At 33.9% G+C, this 23,883-nt stretch overlaps 1 protein-coding gene across 1 annotated transcript in view; it reads left to right on the forward strand.

Annotated features, from left to right (window-relative positions):
- The first annotated feature begins 2,514 nt into the window (after window positions 1-2,514).
- Window positions 2,515-23,883, forward strand: part of COQ3 (coenzyme Q3, methyltransferase) — a 31,866-nt gene continuing 10,497 nt past the window's right edge. The window contains exons 1-3 of the mRNA XM_074310231.1: window positions 2,515-2,700; window positions 14,867-14,951; window positions 16,289-16,438. Coding sequence (XP_074166332.1) covers window positions 2,601-2,700; window positions 14,867-14,951; window positions 16,289-16,438 — 335 coding nt within the window. The 5' untranslated portion in view covers window positions 2,515-2,600. The remainder of the gene's footprint in view (window positions 2,701-14,866; window positions 14,952-16,288; window positions 16,439-23,883) is intronic.

A 23,883-nucleotide genomic window follows, 5' to 3' on the forward strand; every position in this document is an offset into this window, starting at 1 on the left:
CAGTATGATAAGGCTGTAGATTGTCACTTTCTATGAAAAATTATGTGAATTGCCAGGCTAGATGAATCAAAAGCTGGCATTAAGGTTACTGAAAGAAATAGCAACAATCTGAGATGTGCAGATGATACCATTCTGATGGCAGAAAATGAAGAGGAATTAGAAAGTCTTTTGATGAGAATGAATGAGTAAAGTGTAGAAGCTGGCTTGAAGACTAACATAAAAAAAAAAACCAAAAACTAAGATCTTGGTAATTTGTCCCATCACTTTCTGGCATTTGGAGTATAAATGGAAGCAGTTTCAGATTTTATGTTCTTAGGCTCAAAAATTCCTGTGGATGGTGATTACAGCCATGAAATTAAAAGATGCATGCTCCTTGGGAGGAAAGCCATGACAAATCTGGACAGCATATTAAAAAGCAGAAACATCAGCCTGCTGACAAAGATTTGTTTAGTCAAAATTATGGTTTTTAGAGTAGCAATGTAAGGCTGTGAGAGTTGAACTATTAGGAAATCTGAATGCTGTAGAATCAATGTTTTTGAATTGTGATGCTGGAAAAAAAAATTTTTGAGAGTTCCTTGGACAATAAGAAGATCAAATCAGAAAATACTTTTTAGTATAATAACTTTTAATTTTCAAAATGCATGCAAAGATAGTTTTTAACATTTTCCCTTGTGTTTCAAACTTTTCTCCCTACCTCTCCACTACTTTCTTCCCCTAGACAGCAAACAATCCAATATAGGTTAAACATGTTAAATTATTCTAAACAATTTTCCACATTTATCATGCTGCACAAGAAAAATCAGATCAAAAAAGGAAAAAAACGAGGGGGAAAAAAAAGCAAACAACAGCAAAAATGATGAAAATATATTTTGTCTGTTCCTATAGCCCTCTCTCTGGGTGGATGCAAATGGCTTTCTCCATCACAATTCTATTGGAATTGGCTTGAATCACTCTATCCTTAAATAAATTCCAGCTATTTACTGGAAGGCTAAATACTCTATCTGAAGCTTTAAATACTTTGTTCATATGATGAGAAGACAGGATTCATCAGAAAAGACTCTAATGTTGGGAAAGATTGCAGACCAAAGGAAAAGGGGACTGTGGAGGATGAGATAAGAGTGTATTATAGAAACACCACATATTTAGATAGATTTGGGGAGATAGATGAGTATAGAAGGGCCTGGGTGTGCTATGTTCATGGGCTAATGAAGAATTAAACATGATTGAACAACAACCTTCCATCTTAGAATTAAGAACAGAGTCCTATTCCCTTGTGAGTAACCACAGATGCTTCTTTCCATGCTGGAACAGTGACCAGGACCCTTTCTGCCCTGTGGCTGTATGTGCTTTTGCTCAACCTCATCTTGCACTGCCTATGGATAATAAAACAGTCCTGAATCCTGCAACAGCAAAAGGTACCCTGAAATCACCATCCAACTGGTTGTCCAACCCTGCCACCATACATGGATAAGACTCCTGGAACTACTGCATGCAGCCATCACCAAGGTCTTCCATTATGCTCCAGGCCAGATCCCCACTCCCATGAAAAAGACCTTTCCTGCCTACCTCTAAGTTGTCTGGGGTTGAAAAATTGTTTCACCTGACCCTTTGTTGCTTTTGCCCCTTCAGAATTCTGTTTGAAAAATTATTTTAGAAGTTTTTGGAGAGGAATTTGGGAGAGCTCAGCTGAGTGCTTTTCTACTTCATCTTGCTTTTTTCCTCTTTCAGATAATAGTTCTCTTGAATTCATCAAACCTGAATTTGTTTTTTTGTGAGCTTTTTTTTTTTTTTGGTAAGTTTATTTTTAATACACATTTCTTTATGAAGCATGTTGGGAGAAAAAAAATCAAAGTAAAGGGGAAAAACAATGGGAGAAATTAATATGACTTTGTAAAGTCAATTCAATTCAAAGTTCTGGATTTAGAATAAGAGGAGCAGATCTGAATTCCAATTCTGCAATTTACTACTTGTGTGATCTTGAGTTATTTGGGCCCGTTTCCTTACGTAAAATCTCTTTTTTTTTTCCCCTGAGGCTGGTGTTAAGTGACTTGCCCAGGGTCACACAGCTAGGCAGTGTTAAGTGTCTGAGACCAGATTTGTACTGGGGTCCTCCTGAATTCGGGCCTGATGCTCTCTCCACTGCGCCACCTAGCTGCCCCTCCTTATGTGTAAAATCGATCAATAAATAAACATTTATTAAGTGCTTACTTTTTTAACAAAATAATCACACCTAGCACCTCATTTATCATTATTAATAATCTTTCAATATTAGACAAATCATTTAGCAAATCCTGTCTTCAATTTCCTCACCTGTAAAAGTTATTAGAGTGACTAGTGGTACAATCTGTGATTTAAACCACATTAATACTAGAGATATTCTAGGCTCTTAAAACCTAAGACTAAAGCGTGCCGTCTTTCTTTTCCTCCTCCCCTTTCCAACAAAGACCACCCACCATCAAGGAAGGCGCGGAAGAACTGCTGGCGGCCTCGTGAGGCGGAAGACTGTCCCACACTCTTAATCTGGAACCTTAGCGAAGAAGGGGCTGGTTTACTGGAGGGACCGGAAAGGGAAGGACCAGAAAGGTCCACCAACACCGGCGATGTGGGGACTGAGGGCCGTGAGGGGTCGTGGCTGGGGCCTCGCTGGGCTCCGCAGAGCAAGCCGAGGGGCCGACTGTTCTTGGGCAACAGGATTAGAAGGTGAGCGGCGATCGCGCCAGTTCCCGCTCCTAGGCACAGACCCAGCCCGCGGCTAGGAGAAAGCGCTGGGGTGGCTAATGCGCCGGCGCGGGTTTAGAGTCGGGAGGAAGAAGAGGAAAGGAATTCCAGAGCTCCAGAGGAAAGTGTCAATATGGGGGCGGGGCCTAAGAGTCCGAATGGGGAACCTTGACTTTGAACTTTTTGCCTCCGAGGTTTTGGTAACCTTGGGAGATCACAGTCTGGTTCCAGGTTACCTTTCCGGAATTATTTTCTTCTGCTTTATATCCTTAATTTTTTTAAACTAACAAAGTTTATTTTCTTCCCTTTCTTCCCCTTTAAAAACAAAACGTTTGCAACCATTATGCGTAGCAAGTAAGAAAAATTATATCGGTTGAGACCAAGTTTATATCTCATCCTCTCTTGTCTGGATAATCTTGTCATAAATACTCACCTGATCTTTATACGGGAATGATTATTGCATTAATCTGTCTTTCAAAGTGATGTGCGCATATGCATGTGCACTTGTGCATGTGCACATATGTACATCTATACATGCAAATACACCCGTATCTGTACGTTGTTCTTTTAATTATTCATTTTGAACTTAAATACAAAAAGACAAAAAAAAAACCTATTTCCTTGTAGAGTACAAAAGAGCATTTGATACGAAATCTTTTTTTTTGTTGTTTTTTTTAAGCAAAAATCTCATAAAATGATATTTAATTGGAATAAATTTAAAGAATTATACTTTTTTTTTTTTTAAAACAATACATAACAAATTTTAACAGCATAAACAGTATCCCAATTTGTAGTTCTACCCCTCCTCTGGATCCCTCATCTTCATTCCTTTTTTTTGATACGAAATCATGAATTTTCATTTCATGTTTACCTTTTTTTAAAAAACTGTAACAGACTTGACAGTGGTATTGTGGAGTCAAAACAGTTTTGTAACTCCTTGGGCATAATTCTAGGTTGCTCTCCGAAATGGTTAGATCAGTTCACACTTCCATCCACAGGATGTTAGTATCCCAATTTTTCCATCCCCTTTGTCACTTTCCCTTTCTATCATTTTAGCCAACCTATTAGGCATAAGATAATATGTCAGCAGTATTTACATTTGTCTTTCTCTAATCAATAATGATTTAGAACATTTTTTCCTGTAATTGAATATAGTTTTGATTTGTTTATCTAAAAACTGCCTATTCATATCCTTTGACCCTTTATCATTTGGAGAATTGGTAGGTTCTTACTAAGTGCTAATGAGATAATGAGATATTAGGTTCTTACTAAGTGCTAAGTCAGTACTTGACAATTCTCTAGCTCTGGCCTTTACTGGGGAGGAGCTTGCATGCTTAGGAGGAGCAAGTTCATTGGTTGAAGTAATTCTTCCCAGAAGCCCTTGCATTAGCCCACGCCCATTCTCTGGGAGGATAAAGAGGGCAGCTCTGGAGGAAAAAGGGAGTTGTTTCTGCTCCAGACTTGAGGCTGCTCTCTGCAGGAAGAAGAATCTGTCTGAGAGATTTGAGTTGACACAGCAGTTCTCCTCCCAGAGAGCGTTCGGCAGCTTCTGGAGACAGCAGCATGTTACAGAGAATAACTCACATTCTTATAAATTTGACAGAGTTCTCTAGAAGTCTTATTGTATAAATTATTTCATTTCTGCTCACTTCATTCTGCATTAATTCACACAAGTCTTCTCAGAAATCTCAACTCACATCATTTCTTGTTGCACAATAATATTCCATTCCATTCATAAATTTTCACATTCTTTAGACCATTATTTGTTCAGCCATTCCCCAGTTTAGCGTCCAGTCCCTTAGTTTCCATTTCTTTGCCATCATAAATAAAAAACAGCAGTTTTCATTTAAAAATAAGTCTGCAAACACTTAATGGTATATCAATATTCTGAACGATAATGGAGGTAAATGAAAGGCAAAAATAGTCATTGTACTAAAGGAACTTAAAAAATTTTTTAGTTAATTTTTTTTCAATGAATAAAAATCTTTTTTTTATTCCTTGTGAATTCCCTTCGTATCAATTAAAAACAAAACAAAACCCTGAAAAATTTGTAACAAATAATACATAGTCAAACCAAAGAAGTTTTCCCATTGGCCACATCCAAAAAAAAAAAAAAAAAAAGAAAAGAAAATATTTCATTCTTCAGTCTAAGTATCATTTCTCTGTTAAAAAGTTGGTAGCATATTTGCTACCATTTTTATCTTCTGGAATCTTGGTCATTTTGATCACAGTGATAATGACCTTCAAAGTGGATGGTCTTTACAGTATTGATGTTGTTGTATGAATTGTTCTTCTTTAAATGTTCATTTTAATTTGCATTAGTTGATCCAGGTTTCTCACTCTTTCATTTGATCATTTCTTATGACACAGTAGTATTCCATTGCCTTCATATATCATAACCCTCGCTAATGGGTTTCCAGTTCTTTGCTACTATGAAAAGAGCTGTTGTAAATATTTTTGTACATATGCTTGCTTTTGATCTCTTTGAGGCATATGTGTAAGAGTGATATTGCTTTGTCAAAAAGATAGGAAAAGTGCATTTTGGATTTCCTTCACAGGCTAATTATACAGTATTTCAAAGTCTGATTCTTTTTGTACAGCAAAACAACTGTTTGGTCATATATACATATATTGTATTTAATTTATACTCTTAACATATTTAACATGTATTGGTCAACCTTCCATCTGGGGGGGAGGAAGGAGGGGAAAAATTAGAACAAAAGGTTTGGCAATTGTCAATGTTGTAAAATTACCCATGCATATATCTGGTAAATAAAAACTATTAAAATTAAAAAAAAATTAAACTTTAAAAAAAAAGATAGGAAAAGTTAATAACTTTGGAGGCATAATACCATATTGCTTTCCAGAGTAAATAACCTATTTGTTTCTCTACAAACAGAGCATTTAAGTACCTTTTTTCCTTCAGTCTGTCCTAACAATTGCCATTTTCCCCTTTTTTTGATGGTGTTTTGAGCAAGGTTTTTAAAGTTTGGGATATACTAAAATCGAGTAGAAGAAAATGTAAGACGTATAAGAAAAGCAAGTTAGCTTTATTGTGCCATTATACTATTGTGTAGAAGCAGGCTAGCCAGTCGGTTCTCTCTTTATTTGTGCTTTGTAAAGGGTCTTAATTTTTAGGCTTGTGAATTTCCTACTCTCTTTTTCATTATCTGGTTTCTCCCTTCTCTCTTACCACAAATTTTTTGTGAAGAGGGAGCCTTGGGGAGACCCTTTTTCCACCAGTAGTCACACTTTGATATTGGTAGCTGGTCACAGGGAGTTTTCATACCCCACAGCTGCCTAACTATACCCTGACTAGGGAATGAGAAGTTAAAACTGTTGGCAACAGCAACATTTCCTGCTTAATTTTCTGATATGTTTTATCTTATTTGGGGAGGCTATTTGGGTGGTGTAGGCCAGGAAGCATTTAAAAATATCTCTGGAGACCTATGGCTGGTACAACTTTGCTTCCCAGCCTCAGGGAATCTCGGTCCAGAAGCTACACTAGAGATAATTCATTTTTGGTAAAGGAGTTGCCTCATTCATCAACAGAAACACCCCAATCATGTGTGTGTTAATTTTGATTTCAATAGGACCAGCTTCACACATTTAGCCAGCCTTAAAGCACCTTATGGGTACCTTAAAGTACCACCTTTTGGGCACCTCCTAATCATCTCAGAGTAAGCAGGTTTTTGGCATAGCAAAGAGTGAAAGCCACAAACAGTCTATTTTAGATTGAATCCCTTATAGATTTCAGCATCCTGTCCTTGTTACTAGGGGTTTTGATTTTCTCTAGGGGCTTCTTAGTTTAGTAGGGTTGGGGGGGGCTACTGGGGTCCTTACAACTTTGCTATGAGGTGGCACTTCAGAGTTAGCAACCTTTTTGTAGTGACAATTACAAACCGAAGAGTGCCTTTTTAAGGTTATTGCATGTTATCCTCAACACTGCTTCATGTTACCTCTCTCAGCAACTGGGCTGTTTGATGACATTCTGTCTCCCATTTCTTTGTACTGACTGCTGCCATCCCTGGAATTCATTCTCTCCTCACCTTTGCTTAGAATCTTTGGCTTTCATCCAGGCTTTTTTCAAGTGCTATATTATATTGGAAGATTTTATTACCTCTTCCTCTCCTTTTCTCACTCTCCCAGTCGATAGTATATTCCACTAAAATCAACTTGTTTTTATTTTGCATTTGCTTTTTATGTGTGTTTCTCTCTGTAAAGCAGAGATACCCTCAAAAGTTTTTTCTTTTTCTTAGTACACCCAGTTTTTCACATGGAATGTAGTTAAAGTTTTTAATTTCACTTAAAAAAATTTGAACTACAAATTCTTTCTCATCAGTCATTGAGAAGGGAAGCAGTAATGATACCCCATAACAAATCCTGTTCTTAACACATAGTAGGCACATCAATAAATGTTTATAGAATGATTGAATGAATAAATGTACCCTTTCTTCTTGGAGACAATTAAACTGAGATGATGTAACTTGTCCAAAGGGCATAATGGCTAATCTGGTAATTTCTACGAGATTTATATCATAGTGTCATCAACTTAGAGCTCTTTTTGTGGTGGCTAAAAATTGGAAGTTAAGGGGATAGCTGTCAATTGGGGAATGGCTAAACAAACTGTGGTATATCATTGTAATGGAATATTATTATGCTATTAAAAAGGACAAGTGGGATGTTTTCAGAAAAACTTAAGACTTATATAAACTGATGTAACGTGAAGGAAACAACTAGAATATTATACTCAGTAAGAGCAATAGTGTATGATGTAGAATTGGGGATGACTTAGCAATTCTCAGCAATGCAGTGATCCAGGACATCCCAAAGAACTAATGATAAAACATACTATCTGCCTCCAGAGAATTTATTTGAATACAGACTGAAGCATGATATTTTTTACTTTCTTTCATTCTTTTTCTTTTATTCAAGTCTTCTTACACAAAGTGACTGATACAGATATGTTTTATATGATTTCATTTGCATAATCTATATCTGATTGCTTACCATCTCAGGAAGGGGGGAGGAAGAAGAGGTGGGAAAATTTTAAACACAAAATGATTTTTAAAAATTTAACATGTGATTAAAGAAAAAAATAAAATATATTTAAAAAATAAAGATCACTAAAGAGTTCAAGAGGAAGTTTTACATGAAAAAAAGAAAAACTCACTGTTTTACTCCTCCCTCTGCCACACCATGCATAAATATAAAATTAAATTAAAGCCCAGCTGAAGGTTTTGTGCTTCCTTCTGATTATTACTAATAGCTTTTTATTTGTGGGGAGATGAATACAACAAAAAATAACACATTGCTGAATCAAATAAGCTCAAAGAGCACATTAAACTTGGCAGCATAGAGGGCCATCTGCTGAGATGACCTTGATGCCACAGTGCCCTTTATAGAAGCATAGAATTATAGAGCTGTAAGTCTTCTGAAACTTAATTATGGCTTTACTAGCTTTATTTCCTTGGATTAGTTTAGATGCCAACTTTGGGACAGTTTTCTCTAAGATCAAAACAATATTTGGTATACTAATTTTACTGAAAGTTACAGATGTTGCAAGGGATAACTCCCACCCAACGTCTCTAGGTACTTTCAGGACCCAGAGAATGAAAGAGTTCTAGGAGACCAAATATGGAAGAGCCATAGGATCCAACAGTTCATTGTTATTAGAGATTTGGGAAACTCAAGAAGATTTACCTACCATATTCCCTTCAGATCATAGAATTTAAAGCTTTAAGAAATCTTAAAGAATAACTCAGAGGCCATAAGATATGTTAGAAAGATGCAGGAGTTGGAGTCTGTAAAAGCTGTGCTCCAATTCTACAGACATAATCTTATTATAAGTATTTTGCTCCATTTATTTAGCATCAGAATTTGAAAGGATCTCAGTGGTTATCTGGTCCAACTTATTCATGAAGAGAATCTGCCACTAACATATTCAGTAAAGGGTCATCTGGACTCAATCATATTCCAAAGGCTTCATATTCTACTTTTTGGATAGCTTTGATTTTTAGGAAGTTTTCTCCGACATCAATCCTAAATTTGCCTCTTCACAATTTTCCATTTATTGTCCCTACTTCTGCCCTCTGGGACAAAAGAATAAATCTGATACTTCTTCCACATGATATTCTTTCAGGTGTTTGGAGGCAGTTATCATGTCACCCTTGAATTTTTTGCTCTCTTTCCTGAACATTCCTAATTCCTTCTTCAAATCCCACTTATCTTGGACTAAAGGATCTTCAACATTCTGGTGGCTCTTTCTTGGGTGCTTTCTACCTTATTTAAATTGTTGCACCCAGAACTGAACACAACACTCTAGAATAAAGTACAGAGGGATTATCATTTCCTTATTCTTGAAAACCATGTCTCTTATAATGTAGCCCAAGATGGAATTAGCTTTTTTTTTTTTTTTTTTTTTTTTGCTGAGGCAATTGGGGTTAAGTAACTTGCCCAGGATCACAGACCTAGGAAGTGTTAAGTGTCTGAAGTCAAATGTGAACTCAGGTCCTCCTGACTTCAGGGCTGGTGCTCTATTCACTTTGCCACCTAGCTGCCCCTGGAATTAGCTTTTTTGTCTATCATATCATCACATCATATTGTTTACTTATATGTGGTTTTACAAACTTCTAAAACATTAGGATTTTTTTCAGACCAGCTACTGAGTTACTATGTATGTGAAATGAATTATTGGGCCATTAATATCTTTGTCTTTTGCTCTGTCTCTGTCTCTGTCTCTCTCTCTCTCACATACACAGAGACACATACACACACACACAGACACATACACATATCCTTACGCTATGTAGGTATGAGATGGAATACAAGATACTTTAATAATATATAACATTTTATTAATGACAATATAATCATATAATGTGATCAATATCTTTTAATATTCTGTTCACATATCTATTATTAATAAATGTGATCTTACCACTTATGTTGTATATGTGTGTATATATATGTGTGTGTGTGTGTATATGTGTGTGTATAAGTATGTATGTATGTATAGTCACTAATAATCTAATAATTTTCTTCCAAAGACACACTAATTCAATAGCTGGTTTAAAAAAGACTGAAGGGTTTAGTAGACTATAAACTAAATATGAGTAAGCAGTATGATATGACAGCCAAACAAATGAATAATTAATTATATTAAATTTATATGTTAAACATTTTAATACACATTAAAATATGTATATATATATATATTTAATGTCACATATGTGTTTATATCTGTGTATATTTTTAAACTGAATTTGCTAGAACTATTGATTTAACAACTTTTAACTCTTTGCTATCATACTTCTCCCCCTACTTTCACTCCCTCTCTCTTCTACTTCCAAAGCTTTTGATTTTATGTCATATTGTTCACTATGTTCTGTTTAGGTTAAAACTGGGAAGTTTTTGCCATATTCCCTACCCACTCTCTCTAATTTTTTAAAAAATCATTTCCTTACATTATACTAATGTATTTTATGTGATCTTGCAAATTGGGACTTCCCGAGCTAGCCCATTGTCTATTCCAAAGGGATATTTCCAGTATTTCATTGGCTCAAGTTTTTTATTGATAAGGGTATTCCCTCTATCTTTATAAGTGATCTACCCTTTCTAATTATGTTCTTGTCCATGACTTTCTGTAAATCAATAGAAGAAACACCAAACAGATTATGGGACTTCCTTTAGTTCTTTTAAATTTCTTGGAGCATTAATATAGTACTAGATAACCAAATTTTATTCATTGGTCTTACTATTTGACTAACGCACTTTATTTTTTCCTGTTTCCAAAGGCAAAATTAAGTCAATAGGTTGGGGAATCATTCAATGTCATTTCTTTGAAATATAATTTTCACTGCCATGCTATCACTCATGGTTAAAGCTTTCAAAGGTCCTAAGGTCTAGAGTAGCAGTAGTGGCAACTGCAGGGGGTGAGGAATGGAAACATGTTCCTAGACTGTACTAGCTACAATTAGTTGACCAGGATCCCAAGCATTCCCTTCACTCACAGATGAGAAAACAAGCCCAAAGGTTAACTCACAACTTCCAAAACATGTTGAATTGCAGAGGTAGAATCAAGCTGACAAAATACAGAAGCACTCAGCTAGGTTCTCCCAACATTCCACTCCAAACAATTTTAAAATCATAACTCAAATAAAATTCAGCAATAGTACAGCTAATAAAAGGTGAGAATGAGACATTCTTTCAGCCCAGATCAATATAGGAGTTGAGAAAAAGAAATAGAGAAATCTGAGACAGGGGTAAGGAGATTGGCTGGTGCCTATATGCATGAAACACTAGTTGGTAGGACTAAGTGATGATGACAGAAGCAGCAGTAGCTTCAGGAGCTCTCAAGCCAGGAAGCTGGTCAGAAAGAGATTGTAGAGTATCCTTCTGCTAGTACTGGGTGAAGAACTAGGTATAGTTTGTCATACTCTATTTCTTATATCCAATTCTGGGTCAGTTCAAAGGCATTGAGAAATACTTTTACTCAAGAGGTGAATAAAAACCTTGAGGAGCAATACCACCTCTGGTCCCAAGTGATCAAAAATCGTGAAGAACAGGATCATTTCTGGTCTCAAGGAAGGAAAAGCATTGCTTGCCATCCCAAGGAATCCAAGATATTTCCTGGTAAGGCTCAGAGTATAGGCCAAGAGACACCTCTTCCTAGATCACACCACTTTGAAAGCAATGTAAACTTCCAGAACCCCAGAACAAGCTCTGAAAATAGCAGTGCAAAAAAGCCTGAAGCTTGAGACAAAGCCTCTCACATAGCAGCAGAGCCCAACATTAATGTAAAGTTCCAAATCAAGAAATAGGGTAAGAAAATGAGGAAACAACTAAGGAAAGAACCTGACCATGGTGACATAGGAAAAATAAACGAAGCTATCATGGTGACAGCTTGGAAAAAAGAGGCAGAAAAAATACTAAAGAAAATAACACCTTCAAAAGCAGAATTAGCCAAAAGGAAAAAGAGGTAGGAAAAAGCATTGATGTAAATGACTTCTTAAAAAGCATTTTTCCAAATGGAAAAAGAGGAACAAAAACTCACTAGAAAAAAACATTTATTAAAAAATTAGAGTTGGTAAGTGAAAGCTAATGACTCCATTAGATGTCAAGAAATAATAAAACAAAGCCAAAAGAATGAAAAATGAAAAATGGGGAAAGAAAAGGAAATGTGAAATATCTCATCAGAAAAATAACTGATCTGTGTAATGTCCAGGCTAGCTTTCTAGAAGGCTTTGGGATCAGCCTTGGTCTCAGCAGAATAATTACTATGAGAATGGTTGAGAGTAAAGTCCAAAGTCTTTATTCTCTTCTTCAGTCTCCCAGTCTGCACCAGGAGTTTCAGTCAGTCAGCCAGTCTACAATCTCTCCTCTCATTCAGTCATCCAGTCAGTAATCTGCATTCTGACCTTTTAAATACTCTATTACAATTACATCAATTCATCATACTGAGTATAACCTAATCATTATATCACTAGGGAATCAGAGTTCCTGTCCACTACATATCTGTAAAACAAATCAAGAACAGATACTTTAAGAATTATTGGATTATCTAAAAGCCATAATCATATTTCAAGAAATTATCAAAGAAAACTGCCCTGATATCCTGGAACCAGAATGTAAAATAGAAATTGAAATAATCCACCAGTCAACTCCTGAAGAAGATCCCCAAATAAAAACTTCCAGGATTATTATAATCAAATTCTAAAGCTCGCAGGTTAAAGAGAAAATACTTTAAGCGACCAGAAAGAAATCTTTCAAATACTGTGAAGCCACAGTCAGGATCATACAAGATTTAGTGTCTACCATATTAAAGGAGTAAAAAGCTTGGAATGTGATATTCCAAAAGGCAAAAAGGCTGGAATTACAATTAAGAGTAACCTATCTAGCAAAACTGAGTATAATCCTTCAAGAAAAAAAAAAAAAAGATAACTATTGAAATAGAGGACTTTCAAGCATTCTTGATGAAAAGACCAGAGCTGAACAGAAATTTTAATTTTCAGTATAAAATCCAAAAGAAGCATAAAAAGGTAAACATGAAAGAGAAATCATAAGGGACTCAATAAAGTTCAACTATGTACTTTTCTATATGGAAATATGGCATATATCTATTAGGCTTTATTATTATTAGAGCTGTTAAAAGAATTCTACGTAGAAAAAAATTGTGGGAGAGTGAGTTAATTATTTTGGGATGAAGTAAATAAAGTTGGATAGGTAAGAAAGAGGGATATTCTGGGACAAAGGCAAAAGAGAAGAATAGGGAAAACTATCAGAGCTATATTAATCATAAATAAGAAATAAGTCAAGGAGATGAAAACATTTTTAGAAAAGTTAGACATGATTAACCTCTGGAGAAAACTGAATGAGAATAGAAAGGAATATACTTTTTCTCATTTGTATATGGCATTTTCAGCCATGTATAGCTTCACAAAAATTTACCATGTATCAGGCTATAAAACCCTCAAATGCAGAGAAGCAAAAATTTTAAATTTAATATATTTAAATACATATTAAATATATATAAATATATAAAATCAAATAAATTTAAATAAATGCAATTTTAAATTGCATTCTTTTTCAGACCATAATGTAATAAGGATTATGGAAGCTTAGATTAAAAGCAAATTGGAAACTAAACAATTTAATTCTAAAGAATGATTAGGTCAAAGAACAAATTGTAGAAATCACCAACAATTTCATTAAAGAGAATGACAAAAATGAGACATTACAAAATTGGTGGGATACAGCCAAAGCAGAAGGATAGTGATATCATCAACTGCATATATCAACAAGAAAGAAAAAGCAGATCAATAAATTGGGGATGCTACTAGGAAAAAAAAAAACAACAATTAGAAAAAGAACAAATTAAAAATCTCTACTTAAACACCAAAATGGAAATCTTGAAAGATCAGAGTAGATATTAAAAAGTTGAAAGGAAGAAAACTTAAAAAATAAAACTAGGAGCTAGTTTTAGTATCAAATGAATTAACAAATAAATTCTGCCCAACATTTAAGGAACAATTCTAATACTATGCAAACTTTTTTTGGGGAAAAATAGATAAAGGAGTCTTACCCAATTCCTTTTGACAAAAATATGGTTTTGATTTGTAAATTAGGGAGAGCAATAACAGAGAAAGAAAACAGTAGACCACTTTCCTTAATGAATGTTGATTGGTAGTTGAATAATTGTTTTGTCTATAAAATAAAGGATAGTGAATATTATTACTATCCACACAGAGTGTCTCAAAAGTTCAATTCTAAGCTTTCATAGCTTGAATGCATCATAGTGCTTATTCAAGTTTAAAACTGCACTAAAACTTTTGGGACATGCTGTAAAGAAGAAATAGGCAGTGTAAGGATCATCAGAGAACTGAAACTAAGAGAAGTTAAAAGACTTTCTTATTATCACATGGAAGCAAAACACTGACCAAGATCTGACTTCAAGTATAACATTGTTTCTATTATACAATCAATTCTAAGCAAGAAATGTAAAAAATGGGAGAAAAATGGGACAGTTTTGAACATGTATATTTTCATAAAATTGAGGGGAGAAAGTTAATCTGACTTAAGATAGAATTCCCTGCTTTCTAATTTAATATGATATTATTGATGGTGTTTTTACTATGTTGAAAAGCAGTGGTTAGAAAAAAAGGATAGAATAATTATTTTCATTATTAAATTGTATTGTTGTTGTTCAGTCATATAGGACCTTTCATAATCTCATGGATTATATTCCCTATGAAATTTTCTTGGTAAAGATATTAGTTTCATATTTACTTTTCCAGTGGAGTAAAATGAATAGAAAATTAAGTGACTTGTTTAAGCTTACATAACTAGTAAATGTCTGAGGCTGGATTTGAACTCAGGTCTCCCTGACTTCAGACCCAATGTTCTATTCACTCAGCCTAGTTCTGATTAAATGACTGTAACTAGAATTTTGCTTTTTAAAGATAGAGTACAATCTGAATTTTTTTTCCCTTTTTTCTTAAAATCTACTCAAATTTTTGTCATTTGTGATATAATAGAAGTATGAATTGTCTTGGTTAGTTTCAAGATAAAATTATATTGTGCATTAGTAAGGATCATTCTTTGGAAATTTATTTTTTTAATCTTGTTTTTTATTTTCCTACTTATCCAGGAAAGCAAATCAACGATAAAGGAATCATGTGCTTAAAGTCTAACAATATACCTGTTGCCTATTCAGATAATATGAAAAGTTACAGGTATGTTTTTTTTGATGAATCAGTATAATCATTACTTATTTTGAGGGGAGATGTAATTATTTATCATATATTATAATTATCATCTCACCTAAAAGTGAGATGTTTGCTAATTTGTTCTAACGTGATAGTTTTTTATTGGTTTTATTTTTTAAAATTAGAATTTTAAAGTTTTTAAAAATTAAAATGCAGAATTTATATAACTTTTTCTTTCAGTATTTTGTGAGTTATATAATAATGTAACACATGAAATCATGAATTATTTTTGTCAAAGAGAAATTGGCTATATATACAGTTTAAAAGTTAAACTAGGGACATTTGCATAATTGTATTAGTTTAAGAAAATAAAATTTTCAATTTTATGGAAAATAGAAAATAGTATTTAGATTGAGCTCTATTTTCCAAGTATCTAGCCTTGCTTCCTGCATAAGGGTCTTTTTGAAGTTATTGAATAATGAAGTTTGGAAAAAAGTAGATGAACATAATATTGAGTTCCATTTGTATCTTAAAAGGACATAGCTTTCAAGATGTATAAGTATAGCTGAACATAATGTGACATGCTGAATCCTAATTGGCATCCCCCAACATTTGATAAATTAGCATTTCACTGTAATGGATTTTACTCTGCTAGAGGACAGAACTCAGTGGTGTAGGTGCCTTTTCGATTCCAAACTTTAAAAAGTTTTGGAACATTATACACTTTTAAAAGCCCTCTTCAAAGGATCAACTAGAGTTGAAAGATTTAAAAAATTGTGAGCCCAAGTGTAGTGTCTTGTTGTCTCTCAATTGTAATCACCTAGTAACTGAACCTAACACCCAAGTCAAAATAGCATAGCTCTGAGGTCTTGTGTTAAGTAAATAGCAATTTTCTATAGCCTAGCTCTCCAGGAAGGACTAGAGTATTCCGTTTTATAGATTTTGTACTGTACAGTATCTTTTGTTAACGGACCCATTCCCCAGACATGGCTGCATAGTAGTATATACCATATTCCTGTCTTTCCAAGTTTGCCAAAAATTGTATTATCCCCTGGGCTTTTCAGAGTCATCATGGTGCTGTCTAATGGCATGAGTTTTAGAAAGCCTCACTTAGTAGTAGAGGTGGAAAGCAAGCCCTTTCCATACTTAATAGTAAAGTGTAAATACATAATTATAAAAGTTCTGATTTCAAGAGAAATTATCTATAATGGTATCAATAGAACTCCCTCATAAAACAAGGGAATATGGAAGGAAGACTATGGATTTTTAAAAAATTTATGAATATAAGCAAAAATGTAACATTTCCCCATGTTATATTTTGAAGATCTTTGGCATTTCATATATTCATTTGTTTCATTTTTCAGATATATTGGAATGAGATTGCATAGCACTTCAACAACAGTGGATCCAAATGAGATGAAAACATTTCAGGCTCTGGCATGGAAATGGTGGGATGAGCAAGGAGTATATGCACCTCTTCATTCTATGAATGACTTAAGAGTGCCATTTATTAGGTACAATTTGGTAAATTCTTACTTTTTAAAAATGATACTCTAGTGCTTGATTTTCTGTTAAATTTATTTTCTTTTAATATACTTATTTTTATATACTTGGCTTCATAAGTATAAATTGTGAGCAAAAATGCACAAAGTGTACATTGGTATTGTGCTTTTGAAGTTAGAATCTCTGCAAAGCTATTTGAATATTTTTTGTTATTTTATTATATTATCAATAATATTATCTAATAGTATCATCTTTTCTCTATTAATTTGCAAAGTACTTTGTAGCCATCTAATTAATTATGATTAAGTACCTTAGAAGTGACTGTCGTCAGATAATATTTAGATCATTTTATAGTTGAGAAAATTTAAATACTAAGATGCTGAGCAATTTTTTGGAGGATATTTTAAAATTTAGCAACCTCACGAATATTACGATTCCAACTTTCTGATTCTTATTCTGCTGACTTTCTCCAAGACCCTATTTTCATTTCAATTCAGGAAATTTTTTTTCCCTTTAATCTTAAAAAATTAAAAAAAAATCTAATCCTTACCTTGATTGCCTCACAAAAAAAATCAAAACCAAATAAATAAATCAGTTCAAACCTCATCTCTACTTCTTGACTTCCTTGAAGTCCCTTCCAAAATCCTACCTTCTATAAGAAATCTTTCTTGACATAAGGGAAAGCCAGTGAAAATGTAGTCAGGTGATGAAGTAACAGCTCAACAGATGGGTGATGATGAAGTGGGGGAGAAAAAAGAGCTCTTGGTGAATGACTCAATTTGTTTTTCACTTAATCATATTTTATTTTCTCCAATTACATGTAAATATAGTCTTCAACATTCATTTTTGTAAGATTTTGAGTTCCAAATTTTCTCTCCTCCCTTCCTTACTTTCTCCCTCCCAAGACAGCAAGCAATTTGATATAGATTATACATGTACAGTCATTTTAAACATAGTTCTATATTAATCATGTTGTAAAAGAAAAATAGCATTTTCCATCACATGTCTATTGGAATTGTCTTGGAATCATTGTATTGCTGAGAAGAACTAAGTCTTTCATAGTTGATCATCCACACATTGTTGTGTAAAATATTCTCCTGGTTTTGCTCACTTTACTCAGCATTAGTTCATATAAATCTTTTGAAGCTTTTCTGAAACTATACTGCTCATTTTTTTTTTTATAGAATAGTAGTATTCCATTGCATCCATATATCACAACTTATTCAGCCATTTCCCAATTGATGCCCATCTCTTCAATTTCCAATTTTTTGCCACCACAAAAAAACCTGCTACAAACATTTTTACACATGTGGATCCTTTTCCATTTTTTTTTTTTTTTTTAATGATCTCTTTGGGATACAAACCCAGTAGTGGTACTGTGAGCTCAAAAGGTATGCATAATTTTATAGCCTTGGGTATACTTCCAAAATGCTTTTCCAAATGGTTGGATCAGTTCACAGCTCCACCAGTAATGCATTAGTGTCTCAGTTTTCTTATAAACCCTATAGCATTTTATCATTAGCTTTTCCTGGAATGACTTACTTTTTTTTCAGTAAAATGTGAAACAAGATTCTTAGATATGAGAGTAGAGGTAGGAGGAAATTTGGGAGATTTGAGCAGGGATTAAAAAAGAAACTACTATGGTGAGTGAGATAGTGAGTCAATTAGAGAGAGGTCAAAATATTGCTTTGTTATGGTGAGAGCTCACTTGAGAATATGCAACATAAATTTGTGATGTTCTCATTCATCATAATTTTATGACTTTGTCCAGCTTTGTTCAGCAGCACATAAGTAGGAAGAAAGTTAGTAATAGGATAAAGGACAAGGGACTTGAGATAAAAGGACAAAATAGAATTGAACTGAGAAAGGGTATCAAAATGGAGAAGTGAAGAAAAAGTAGTCAATGCAGAGTACTTTTCTATGGCTTGGAAAAGAATGAGAATTGGGAGGATTAGTGAGGATGAACTTGCAAAGGCAGAGGAGGAACTGGAATAACAAGTTTGTGATCAGATAAGGAAATTTCCAAATTCACGAACATGTGAATGGTGCATTTGTGGGTGATTACAAGGTCAAGGTGGGTATGACCATTTCTGTTTGTAGTTGAGGTCAAGTGGAAGTGTATGTCATGGGAAATGAATAAGTTGAAAGACTTGAGATCAGAATTGGAGGGATGATAGCTATAAATATTGAAGTCTTCTTTTATGAGGGCAGGAGTTAGGGAGGAGAGAAAGATTTTAAGCCAGGCCCTAAACTCATTCCTTCCTGGAAAGGAAGGGTCTTGGAAGTCAGTAGAAAACTACTAGACTTTTGATTGGGTGGTAGATATGAACTTAGTGAACCTTGGAGGAGAAAAGGTTACTGAATGATGGCACAAAAGTGGGAGCTTGAAAGTGGCATTAAAAAGCAAGGAAGATGCCAACTTCTCTGCCATTACCAGTGAATTTGGGAGAACAAGTGCTAACAAGGTTATGGAGGCTTTGTTATCAGGAGAGAGCCAGGTCTCAGTGGAAGCTGGAAGGTAGAAGGAGTAGAAAGAAAAATATTTATAAGGTAAAAGCAAGTTTGCAAATGACGAAAAGATTTATACAAGGAGCCTGAAGCCTAAGAGCTGAAATGACTTTTGTAGCCTCAGTTTCCTCAACTGTGAAGTGAAAGGCTTGAACCTCTGGGGTCCATTCCTGCTCCAAATGAGTGATCTTTAGTCTGATTAAAATTCATCAAGAAATATCAACAAGAAAATAGGGGAAAAAATAAATCATTCCTCACTCATAACCTATATCTTCCACCCGGTTATTATTTAGCTAATAAATTTCTATATTTGAATGGTGAAATTTTGCTCACTGAATTTATGCAAAATTGATGAAATTTATTTTTATTTTTTTTTCTACTTAATAGTATTTTATTTTTTCCAATTATATTCATCTTTGTAATATAGAAAAGGGGATCAGATAGGTTAAATAAATCACACAAAGTGTGAGTGGAAGAGGCACAGCTAGAACTTTTGCATGTAAGTTTTGAATCCACTTTTCTTTATAACAAGAAAAGACAATTTGAATAGTCATTTACTGTGCAGAGGTGAAAATCCTGCCAACCAAAATGAAGTGGCATCGTTCATCTTTTTAAGATTTGAGGTCTAACCTTTTCCTCCTCCTTAAGACAGCACATATGTACAATCATGTTAAATATATTTCCACATTAGTTATGTTATGAAAGAAGACTCAGAGCAAAAGGAAAAAACCACAGGAAAGGAAAAAAAAACCACAACAAAATAAGTGATCTGCAATCTGATTCCATAATTCTTTCTCTGGGTGTGATCAGCATTTTCCATCACAAGTCACTTGGAATTGTTTAGGATCATTGCATTGCTGAGAAAAGTTAAGTCTATCACAGTTGATTATCATACAATGTTGCTGTGACTAGATATACTGTTCTCCTAGGTTCTGCTGACTTCACTTATCATCAGTTCATATAAGTCTTTCCAGGTTTTTCTGAAATCTTCTTAGTCATCCTTTCTTATAGCAGAATAGTATTCCATTAGATTCATATATCACAGTAGGTTTAGCCATTTCTGAATTGATGGTCATCCCCTCAATTTTCAATTCTTTGCTCTCACAAAGAAGAGCTGCTATAAATATTTTTTAAATGTGGATCCTTTTCTCTTTTTTATGATTTCTTTGGGATACAGATCTCATAGGGATATTGCTGGATCAAAAAAAAAAACAAACCTATGGAAAGTAGTGAATGAGTGGATCCTTTTCTCTTTTTTATGATTTCTTTGGGATACAGAACTCATAGGGATATTGCTGGATCAAAAAAAAAAAAAAACCTATGGAAAGTATTGAATGAGTGGATCATATCCAAAATAGTGAAAGATAGATGCTACACATAAACTAATTGGTAAATAATGAGATGAAGTCTAAAAAAAACAAAAGCAAGAACTACCTATAATTCATCTTGATTGACAGGAATGTATTGATTTTCACCTTTGCACAGTAAATGATTATCCAAAATGTCTTTTATTCTAAAGAAAAGTAGATTAGAAATTTGTATGCAAAAATTCTAGCTGGGTCTCTTCCTCTCATACTCTGTGTGATGCTGGGCAAATTGTTTAACTTAGTCATTCTTTCCTTGTCTGTAAAAACGAAGGAATCTTGCTGGGTGATCCGTGAGGTCCCTTCTGGCTCTATTGAGAAATGATTCTGGTTTTTAATTTCCTCTCATTGTATGGGAATTTGGGGTCTAAAGATACTGTACCCTTTGAACTGATTTTCCCTCTTTGCTTTGGAGGCTTCTAAACCTTTTGTAGTTTTGTACTACCTAGAGTCTATCATTCCACCCTTCACTTATTCCCCAAACATCTTTTCAATGAGTGTTTCTTCTTCCATTTTTCTTGTAGGGAGTACTGAAACTATTCTTTGGATTAATTCCACAAATGCCCAACAGGTATATATGGTTGTTGGTTTTTAAATTTTGTTTACTTAAAATAGACTTCCTTATACTATTTGAAAACAATAACAAATTGACAGGGTGGTAGTGTGTTTTATGAAAGTTGATGCTTTGTGCTTATTGAATTTTTGAGAGAATTCACCTGCTCATTTTATTGATAAGGAAACAGATCATTAAAGCATTAATGAAATTTAAATCTCTCTGGATTTCAGTTTACTTATGTCTATATAAGGGAGTTGTCTACATAAACTCTAAGGTATCTTCTAAATGATTCGTTCAAGAATACACAGCAAAGCTCTGTTCAATGCAATGATAATTCCAAGGGACTCATGATGAAGAATGCCATCCACATCCAGAGAAAAAACTGATGAATTCTGAATACAGATTGAAGAGAATTTTTTCACTTTCTTTATTTTTCTTCCTTTTTTTAAAAGAGAGTAAATATGAGTAATATGAAAACATATTTTGTATGATTTCACATATTTAATTGATATATTATTTGCTTTCTCAGTCAGTGGGAGAGGGAGATAAATTGGAATTCAAATTTTATTTTATTTTTTTTATTTTTATTTATTTTTCTTTTTCTGAGGCTGGGGTTAAATGACTTGCCCAGGGTCACACAGCTAGGAAGTGTTAAGTGTCTAAGATCAGATTTGAACTCGGGTCCTCCTGAATTCAAGGCTGGTGCTGTATTCACTGCGCCACCTAGCTGCCCCAAATTTTATTTTTTTAAAAAGGTCATATATAAACAAGTAGAAAATAGTGCACAATAAAGAAGTGGCTGATCAGCGATCAGAAACCCTAGTCTCCTGATTTTATCACTGATTTTTCACCTTAGCTTTTCAACTATTAATGGCTGTAGGGAAAAAGCAAAGGTTGAGCTCCTCATAATTATTTTAAAATATCATTTTTTGGTAATATTCTGCAAACTTCTTTATTTTCATTACTAGTTTTTTCATAGTTTTTTTTTTTTAATTTTAATTCTAGAAAGATTGAGGGGCAGTATAATGTGTGGTTATATTGTAGAAACAGTATGTTCTGAGAGGCATGGTAGTATATGAAAAGAAAACTGGCTTTGGAGCTAAGAAAATCTAAATTCTAGTATTGCCTTTATCACATTGGCTGTGTGATCTTGACAGCTAACTTAAGGTCTCAATGCTCTAAGCAGCTGTCTAAGAAAATAAATTGCAGAGAATGTTTTGGCTTGCATTGCTAGAGGAGTGTCTTATGATATTGAAATTAGCAATCCATTCCTTATCTATTTAATTTCAGAATATTGGTGTTTAAAAAAATGAAACTTTTTGATAGTCTTCAGTATAATTTAAAAAACCCAACACTTTGTGTTTTATTTACTTTTCTGTCTAACCTCACTTCATTTTGAGCTTGTATACTCCAGAAACTAATTTTAAAGGACTATTACATTTTTCTATTAATTCTTTAATATCTGTCTTTCTTTATACCATCTATACATGTCTTAAGATTTAAGTTTTTTGGCATCTTAAGACAACTCTTCTGTTTGCTTCTCATTGGAATTATTTCTCACCTTTGAACTCATTGTATATAGGACATTTAAAAAGTAAAATATTATTTTGTATTTAGGTACATTTGATCATTCCCCAGTAATAGTACCTGTTTCTAGCTCTTTGCTGTGCAAAAAGTATTGCATAAATATTTCATTATACATTGTATCTTTCTGTATTGGACTTTCTTCAGGTATTATTACCAGTAATATTACTCTGTGATATTTCTGTCGTTTTCTTGGCATAATTTCCAGTTACTGTCAAAAATTTTTGGACTAACTCACATCCCTACTAACAGCAAATTAGTGTACTTGTCTCATCAAAACTCATCCATGGGAGCAACTAATTGAATAGAGGACCAGCCTTGAAGTCAGGAGGACCTGAGTTCAAGCCTAGCCTCAGACACTTATTACTTCCTAGCTGTGTGACCCTGAGCAAATCACTTAATCCCATTGCCTCAGCAAAAAAACCAAAACAAAACAAAAAACTCATTAAAAATTAATAAAAACCATATGATCATCTCAATAGATGCAGAAAAAGCATTTGATAAAATCCAACATCCATTCCTACTAAAAACGCTTGAGAGTATAGGAATAAATGGACTATTCCTTAAAATAATAAGGAGCATATATTTAAAACCTTCAGTAAACATCAAATGTAATGGTGATAAACTAGAACCTTTCCCTGTAAGATCAGGAGTGAAACAAGGTTGCCCACTATCACCATTACTATTCAATATAGTACTAGAAATGCTAGCCTCGGCAATAAGAGCCGAGAAAGAGATTCAAGGAATTAGAGTAGGAAATGAGGAAATCAAATTATCACTTTTCACAGATGACATGATGGTATACTTAGAGAACCCCAAAGACTCTGCTAAAAAGCTATTAGAAATAATTCAGAATTTTAGCAAAGTTGCAGGGTACAAAATAAATCCACATAAATCCTCAGCATTTTTATACATTACCAACACAATCCAACAGCAAGAGATACAAAGAGAAATTCCATTCAAAATAACAGACGATAGTATAAAATATTTGGGAATATATCTACCAAAGGAGAGTCAGGAATTATATGAGCAAAATTACAAAACACTTGCCACAAAAATAAAGTCAGATTTAAATAATTGGAAAGACATTCAGTGCTCTTGGATAGGCCGAGCGAATATAATAAAGATGACAATACTCCCCAAACTAATCTATTTATTTAGTGCTATACCAATCAGACTCCCAAGAAACTATTTTAATGACCTAGAAAAAATAACAACAAAATTCATATGGAAGAATAAAAGGTCGAGAATTGCAAGGGAACTAATGAAAAAAAAGTCAGAGGAAGGTGGTCTAAGTGTACCTGATTTAAAGCTATATTATAAAGCAACAGTCACCAAAACCATTTGGTATTGGCTAAGAAATAGACTAGTTGATCAGTGGCATAGGTTAGGTTCACAGGGCAAGATAGTGAATAAAAATAGCAATCTAGTGTTTGAGAAACCC

Source organism: Sminthopsis crassicaudata, chromosome 4 (assembly GCF_048593235.1).
Source record: "Sminthopsis crassicaudata isolate SCR6 chromosome 4, ASM4859323v1, whole genome shotgun sequence".
NCBI classification, from domain to species: Eukaryota; Metazoa; Chordata; class Mammalia; order Dasyuromorphia; family Dasyuridae; genus Sminthopsis; species Sminthopsis crassicaudata.